At 37.1% G+C, this 8,457-nt stretch overlaps 1 protein-coding gene across 1 annotated transcript; it reads left to right on the forward strand.

Moving 5' to 3' along the window:
• Positions 1–3,200: 3,200 nt before the first annotated feature.
• utp11 (UTP11 small subunit processome component) lies at positions 3,201–7,644 on the forward strand. Its single transcript, XM_030156983.1, has 8 exons — positions 3,201–3,379; positions 3,578–3,639; positions 4,254–4,356; positions 5,082–5,198; positions 5,370–5,463; positions 6,922–7,052; positions 7,152–7,262; positions 7,347–7,644. Exons 1-8 carry the CDS (start codon positions 3,320–3,322, stop codon positions 7,428–7,430), a joined length of 762 nt encoding a protein of 253 aa, XP_030012843.1. The 5' UTR covers positions 3,201–3,319; the 3' UTR covers positions 7,431–7,644.
• The last annotated feature ends 813 nt before the right edge of the window (positions 7,645–8,457 follow it).

Here is an 8,457-nt window from a genome sequence, read left to right on the forward strand (position 1 = left end):
ATACACTTAAAATCTCAAGCAGGGAAAATAAGCACTGTACTGGCACTTAATTGTAGACGAGTTTTGTTTTACAAGAATTTGCGGTTAAGAGCCTATGGTGAGAATCCCACCCAGGAGGGCACCTTCTCTAGAGCTCACAACTGGGCATTAAGTGGAGGGAAAGTAAGCCTGGGAATGACCGCTACCAGCATTTCTTACATGTCTGACTTCATTTACCGTTCTATTTGATGCAAAATCTAACTGATGCAACGAAACAATCACACACGAGGAACTCCAAGCTCAGGCATATTTTTGGCTGGGCTGGACTGGCGGCTTGCTGCAGATGAGGACCAACATGGTCAGGGGAGACATACCAAAGCCTTGAGCTCAGCCCAAGTGCAGTCTTACAATATGTCAGCAGTGTTATTTTTACAGGGTCATATTAGAAAACCAAACGGCTCTGCATCTGCCCCACAAGGGCATTCCTCTACTGCTGACCCTGAACAAACCTGTAACCTCTTGTCCTCCTGCTCTTGCATCAGCTTGTCATAACCCTCCTAACTTCCAAAGTAGTCTTTAGTCTGTGGTGAGTCACCGTGTGTTTCACTTGTAATGATAAATACTGATATGTATTAAACAGGAAGGAGCCCAGTGAGTGGGAATGTAGACGTTTAACTTGTAAATTCTGGCTGCTGTCTGTGTTTGTCTGGTTAAACACATGTTAGTGGCTGGAGCGGATCAGTAAGGCCTTAGGCTGAAACCTTCACAGCATTCGGGGTCATTAGCCATCAGACTGATAAACAAGCCTATGACATAATGTGGAAACACTGATCCCATTCAGAGGTCTCATCACCCACAAAACATTCTGCATGCCGGGCAAAATCTCACACATATAAAACAAATTCCTTGCGGTTTGTTGAGGGGTGGGGGTGGGGGGTTGATGGGGGAGGTAGCGAGCTGCTATGGGGGGAAAAATGGCTGTTTAGTGGTGGAATATCACTCTCTGTCCTCTTGGCTTCTTCTCACTTCCACACAAGGTTAGGAGTCTGGGTGAGATTAGGAGACTGGTGCCGCTGTGGCTTTGTCTTTGTCTCTCCCCAAAATATCATGTCAGGAAGTGAATGGTCTTTTTCCCCAGAGAAGGGTGACGACCCCCTCATCCTCAAGATCCTGCAGCACTTCTTCTTCTTCTTTTTTTTTTTTTTTTTGCACAAAATAGATTTGACTGAAGAATCATGTGTATTTCCTGGTACTGAAGTGAGCTCAAGATTTGATTTTTGAAGATTTCCTGATTTGATTAGAAAGGACATAAAATGAAGCTCATTTTTTGGTTAGAGATCCTATAAAAGTTCAAAGAAATATTATATATTTTCCATGTGATCTCTTTGAAGTCTATTGGTCAGGACATAAATCAACATAGAGATCTAGAAACAAAGTGGAAACATGCAATAAATGTCCCAACTGGAAAAACATCAACTTATTACCAATTAGTGTTAACTGGGCTCTCTGGGAAATGAAGGCCTTCATTATAATGACCAAAATTATTTGGTGTATGAGCAAAGCAGCCAAAAAATATTAAGCAAGTAGAGCTGTGATGACCCTTATATTTTAGGTGTCTCTTCTGCTTAGACCAGCGATGATGCAGTTTCAGATACCATCACATATGTCAGCCCACAGCTGTTAGTGAGCCTCATACTGCATTCAATATTTACTAGAATATTAATAGACGGGATTTCAATGCTTTGAAATATGGGGTTATCAGATAAGAATCACTGTTTAGGAAATTAGGTGATTAAGTTGTTCAGATGTCATTATGTTCCCATCCATTTATTTAGTTCTACATGATTTATGAGTCTAATACCAGCAGTGGAACAAGTTCACTACAAAAAAGGAAGAAAGCAAAAAGCTTTCTTTCTGGGAAATGAGTCTTATCTTCTGCAAAGAAAGTACTCATTAGAAAAACAATCTCATCTTATGAAAATATCTAACTTTCTCTTAAGATATTTTAGGTAATACTGAGTTAGATATAGTCAGTATGAAATTAAAACAGCAGTGTGCATAATGTCCCAGAACAGAGACATGATTATTCCTAATTTTATGAATGAGACTACATGCACGAATCTTAGTTTATCATTATTAAGTCTTTCTTTAAAAAAACTCTATTTTTTTTCCTTGTATTTTTTTTTTCTTTTTTCTGTTTTTAAAGCCCATTATTGTCTTTCCCTAGATTTTTACTCTGCTTCTAGGATTTCCTTGTGTTTAATACAAGACAGTTTTGCTATATTTAACTTTACAATACAAATACAGCACATTAAGCTAAGACTACAAAATCCTGTATTATTTAAGTACACACACAAAGGTCCATGTGATTGTTATATGACTATAGACAGGTCAAAAAACAAGAGACAGGGGGCATCATAAGACATGGCCTTCAAAATCACAAGATCTCAACCCAACTAAATGCCAATAGAAGATCATTTTCCAGCACCATCGTCAAAACACTAGATGAAGGAACAGGTTTAAGAATGATGTTTTTCTGTTACTCCAGAATTTGCCTATCTGTACAATCATTGTCAAGAACCAGTGAAGCTGTTCTGGAGGCACATGGACCCACATCTCACTGAGACATTGTATGTTGGGTTCAATTTGTCACCTGTCAGTATGTGCCAAATAATTAGTATTAAATATTAAAATAATACTACTAATAAGATTTTATAATGTAGAAGGTCAAGCTAAAGTGAATTACATCACTAAATGAATTAAATCCTTGGTCATCAATCAGGGAGCTTTTTACTGTATAAAATGACCAGATGTTAGACTAAATTTACAAATAAAATAAGCAAATGTATCAGAGACCAAATGCAATGAATGTACTCAGTTACTTCTCAACAATGGATTAATACCTTTACAGTAATTTAACAGTCGATTTGACATTTTAAGTCACAAGAAGTGGACGTGCTTTACGTTTTATTATGTTATAGTGCAACACTGCCCCCTTGTGTTTTTTACGTATCCGCACATTACAAACACCGTTTAAAAAAGATTCATAGATGCACATTAATTAAAATATTTTTATGTAGGGGTTTAAAAAATGTTATCTTTAAAATATTTTCCTGTCACTTCACCTTCGTACAAAGCATTTATATATTTTTTACGCTTCCGCAAAGTTGCGAATCTGCGGCAGAGAAACGTCAAACAGTTCAGTCAGATGCAGGCAGGAACCCATGTGTTTCCGTTATCAGAGAAGTAAAGCAGCACACAAGTCTGTGAACCTGTAGAGCTCACAAAAGCCACCCGGCTTTTTAGGTTACAATTTTAATCTCGAAGACGCTGTTTAAACATGTCGTCGTTCAGGAAAGCCTTGAAATCTCGACAGAAAAACCACCATGAAAGATCTCAGGTGAGTATTCAGTGTTGTGTTGGCTAGCTGGGTAGCTAGCATGTTAGCCAGCTGTACTGTAATGAAGAGCCAGAGTACAGTGAAATGACTACAGACTGTCAGCAACAAGCTTATAATTGTGACGTTATTGGGGTGAGACATTATGTTTTAAGCTTAACTGCGTATTTCTGTCCTAACCATGTCAATTTATCTTTCCAGCCTGGATTCAGGAAGCATTTGGGACTGCTGGAGAAAAAGAAAGACTACAAACTCAGAGCAGAGTGAGTTGAATTAAAATGAAAGAAATGCTCAAATACAAGTTCTGCATCCACATCCTTACTTAAGTAAAAGTGTAAGGAGGTAAATGTAAGTGTAGTTGAAAAGTAATTGTACACAATGAGCAGGAAAATAATAATGCTAGTGTTTTTATTGATGGTTTTGGATTCATTTTTCTACTGTTTTATGTGTTATCCTTTGCTACTGAAGATGTTTAATATGAATTTTAAATATTTTACATTCTACTGATTAGTTTAATCTACAGTATATATCATATTTTAAAGGGTTATGATATGTTTGTAATGATGTTCTCATGGGAGAGCCACATGTCTATAAAAGCAGGCCTTCAGCTTTGTGTTCATCTTAAGAAAGATGTATTTTCTCAAACCATTAAGGAACAAGTAGATATTCAATTTATCATTAGTATTCATAATCACATCATTTGGAAATACATGGCTTGCACTTCACAGGAAGGTGTTTGAAAGGCTTTACTTTTCAACACAGTTAAAATCTATCATGCGTGTCAACAGTGTGTCTTCTATATTCAAACAGTAAAACTCAATGTCAGTATCAGTTATTATTCACCACACGCAGTAACTTTGTCTCTTTTGCCCTGTAGGGATTACCACAAGAAACAAAACACAATCTCTGCTTTGCGAAAGAAAGCTCTGGACAAGAACCCAGATGAGTTCTACTTTAAAATGATCAACACCCAGCTGCAGGTGAGAGATGATCAACACAAAGGAAAGCAGAATGCATGTACTCCCCACATCATTGATCTATTACATGGGTGGGCAATTCATTTTTTATGGGGCCACATGAGAAACTTTGACAGTTGTTAAGGGCTGGATCAATACTCTTGCAGCTCTGCTTAATATATGTCTTTATAAAAACAGTAAATGAAACAATTCAAAGAAAATGTGGAGCACAGAATACAACTATTTGATTAATATTCCCAAAAACATTTTCAAAAATGTGCAGAACCAGCTCCACATTAATTTTTACATGAAAAACAATAAATCCATTCACCTTTGTTTGCATATATCACTTCTTTTTCTTTTTATTTACCTCTGACTTCAGCGAAGAAATACTGACAGTCCATGTCTTGTTAAAAACTCTGCATTCTGAATCAATCCTTATTTTTTCAGCGTTAGCTGACCAACAAACCAATCAGTGCAATAAGTCTTATACTAAGTACGGAAAGTGCACGTGAAAATATATTAATTTGGCAGATCCTTTAAAATAAAAGCAGTGCTGTTGTATTGTTTACATCTATTACAATGATATATATTTGCATTGACTTTTAATTTGCCTATAACCTCATGTGGGCCAGTCAGGGTCAGCTATCATGGGGCCCGCAGGCCGTATAATGCCCAGATCTGATCTATCATGACATTAGTTTAATGTTATCAGCACATATTTTTGAAATATAAATGCTTATTTACAGGATGGAGTACATGTTGCAAAAAAAGGCACAGAAGAGGTGATGACGGAGGAACAAAAGAAAATGATGAGAACGCAGGATATTAAATATGTGGAAATGAAAAGAGTTGCAGAGGCTAAGGTGAGTTTTTTTGTCCTTTCCTGGAAAGTTTTTTGGCTCAAATGAACCATATCAGCATTTTGAGCATTATTGGTCCTCAATATATTCATTTATTTTGGTGTTTCACTTAAGTGCTCTCAGGTCAAATGCCATCACTTGAGACTTCTTATAATTTCTGTTAACTGCTTTCAGAAAATTGAAAGGCTAAAAGGAGAGCTCCATCTTCTGGATGCAGACAGCAAGCAAAAGAACAAGCACACATTTTTTGTTGACTCCAAGAAAGAAGGTAAATATAATAATAAATGTTCATAGTGCCCAGCGAATCTTCATAAGAAGAGATACTTTAGTTACAAATGTTAGTTAGATATTTTCTTGTGATCAGACAAGTAGAATTGAGGAAAGATGTTTCTGTACCGGCTGACGGTTTCGGCTGCAGCTTCAGCCTTCATCAGAGCTGTCAAATGCTTCCTGGTGTGATGCGTCTAAAAACAGCTGATCATCCCAGGAAACAAAAGCAAACAGCCGAACAAGAAACCAAACATCAGCTATAACAGACCACTGCGGAAGAAATAACCACATCATGGACTGGGACAAGGGAAAAATCATTTAATCTGAGGCCAACAAATTCAGAAGATGGCTCAAGGAGGCCTTCAAAATAAGAAAACGTGGGAGCAACACCATAAACAGGGACGAGGGGGCATACACCCTCCCGCATACCTTGGACACCGTTCTTCACCGGCAGCAGAGGAGCAGAGAACGGACATGGTTGGGTTGGGAAATTTTATCTTGAAAAGTTTCCTGGCCCGATCAGCTGTTTTTAGACACGTCACACCAGGAAGCGTTTGGCAGCTCTGATGAAGGCTGAATCTACAGCCGAAACTGTCAGCAGGTAAAAAAAACATCTTTCCTCAATTCTACTTGTATGATCACAAGAAAATCTCTAACATTTGGAAGGGAAGACATGACAAACGTAATCAGTCTACTTCAGTTACAGTTATAAGCAGGTTGCTTGCACAGGTCTTGAAAGTCTTAAAAAGTATGGAACTTTGAAACGCTTTTTTCCAGAACTTGAAAAGTCTGGAATTTTGTGTGAAAGTCTTAATGAAGTATGGATAACAGTTTCGCTCTGTTGAATTTTAGAGTATGCTCAAAAGGCACGTAGTCTTGTAAGATAAATAAAGATGCATGAGGAAAGCATATTAGTTACTTCATTCCAAATGTACAAAACAAAGTAATCCTACTTCAGTTCTTAGAAGTAAACCAGATTGTAAGAAAACATGAAAAACGTATATATACATGAAAACAAAATATGATTTTATTCGCATAATCGAAAAGGAGTGGGAGGAAGTATAACTTAGAGCACTTATAAAGCATATAAAACACTTGATATGATTTCATTAACTGGTCAGTACTGCAGTGATTCTAGTGAAACTTGTTTTATGTGATATTCATGCACTTTTGTGACTTTCATAGGTTTTGAAAATGTTTCTGTCAGTAAATCATAATTTACTGCGAATTATGCATTCATTCATTTATACATTTATTAAATGAACTTTTCTACTACACACAACAGATATAATCTTAACCAAAAAACGTAGGGACACAAGTATAAAAGTCCATAAATACAAAATAGCAGTTTTGAAAATGTCTGGAAAAAGTCTGGAATTTTTATTTGGGTAAAGAGGAAGCCCCCTGTATAAGGCTGCCTTAGAAGTTTTCATGACTTTCTTCTGTGTTTCCTCAGTGCATTCATTTGACCTAGCAGAGCACCTCAACACAGCCCCTGAGCTTGTGAACAGAGTGTACAACAGACCGACTCTGCACACGCTGGAGACAAAAACCATCCAGGGAGCTTCAGATCCACGCAGTATAATTGTAATAATGCATGTAATGATCACAGCATTTTTTTTTTTTTTTTTTCAGTAAGTGTTTTGTGTATTCATGTGATTATATGTTTTCATACTGTACCTGTAGAAGCTGAGTAAGCAGAGGAAGCACCAGTACAAGATCCTGTCCCAGAGGATTGACAGGGAAAAGAAAATGTTTGTCATCAGCCAGAAGATTCAGACTCGCAAGGACCTTCAGGTGAGAAGGATAAGGTTTCAGCTTCAAATTTCAAATTATGAATTTTCAAATAAATAATACATTTTACTGTTTCCCTCGGCTTAGGATAAAACCAAGAAGGTGAAAGTAAAGAATGAGACGACCAGTTCTGCAGCTGTCTACAAGTTTGAAGCCAAGAGGAAACGTTGAGAGAAAAGAGATCAGACTGTGGAAAAACTCAACACTTCACAATATGATACCAGCAATACGGTGTATATCTGTACAAAGGAGGTGCATATTTAGTCTCATTATGACAGAAAAGAAATTCCAGTTGCATTGTTGTTTTTGTACAGTTTTGCACATATTTATCTAAAACCACAACTTTTAGTTTTCTTGAAATAAACTTGAAGAGAATTCTGACTGATGTGATGGATCATGTTTTGTTATTATTATTATTATTATTATTATTATTATTATTATTATTATTATTATTATGTTTTTAACACTTTTATTGATTCCTTTGGCAGCAGAGAAAATGGTTTAATACCAGCTCTGGAAGAAATTAAGAGACCACTACAATTTCCTCTGAAATCAGCATGTGTGACAGCCATTCCATTCCTGTGTCTGTTGAATTCCAACATAAACACACCTTATTCTACTGAATAAACACCTGATCCATGTGTTACTTAAGAAGGAGAAGTATAAAAACCACTACTGTGGCCATCACTATCTTCTTACAGTAAGTAAAACAGTGCCATTAGTCCCACAAAAGTAACTGGAATCCAAAAATAACTACTGAAAACTACTGGACTTCTGCTCTGACAATGTTCCCAGACTCCGAGGACTGTTTTTTCTATCAGGACAATGCTCCTGGCCTCAGCTAGGTCAATAAAGGTGTGGATGACGGACCACCAGATGAAGACCCTGTCATGGCCAGCCCAATCTCCAGACCTGAACCCATTTTGAAAACTTCTGGAGGAAGATGGATGGACACAAACGATGGAAGATGTCTAAGCTTCTTAAATTTCTGTGCCAGGAGCTGCATAAAGTCATCCAACAGCAATGGTGGAGAGACAAGACACATGAAAACTGTCTCTGAAAATCAGGGTTATTCCACCACATACTGATGTCTGAACATTTTTCTCAAGTTACAACATTAGAATTGTGTTGTTTAGAAATGAATATGAACAGGTTTTCTTTGCATTATTTGAGACCTGAAAACACCTGCATCTTTTTG

The sequence above is a fragment of the Sphaeramia orbicularis genome, chromosome 16 (genome assembly GCF_902148855.1).
Source record: "Sphaeramia orbicularis chromosome 16, fSphaOr1.1, whole genome shotgun sequence".
In the NCBI taxonomy this organism is placed as follows: domain Eukaryota; kingdom Metazoa; phylum Chordata; class Actinopteri; order Kurtiformes; family Apogonidae; genus Sphaeramia; species Sphaeramia orbicularis.

What these genes read in the sequence shown, in the direction of transcription:
- utp11 (XM_030156983.1), top strand. Translation starts at nt 3,320, where the DNA reads ATGTCGTCGTTCAGGAAAGCCTTGAAATCTCGACAGAAAAACCACCAT. An exon ending in TGATCAACACCCAGCTGCAG is followed by an intron (nt 4,357 to 5,081) that starts GTGAGAGATGAT and finishes GCTTATTTACAG; the next exon opens with GATGGAGTACATGTTGCAAA. An exon ending in AAAGAGTTGCAGAGGCTAAG is followed by an intron (nt 5,199 to 5,369) that starts GTGAGTTTTTTT and finishes AACTGCTTTCAG; the next exon opens with AAAATTGAAAGGCTAAAAGG.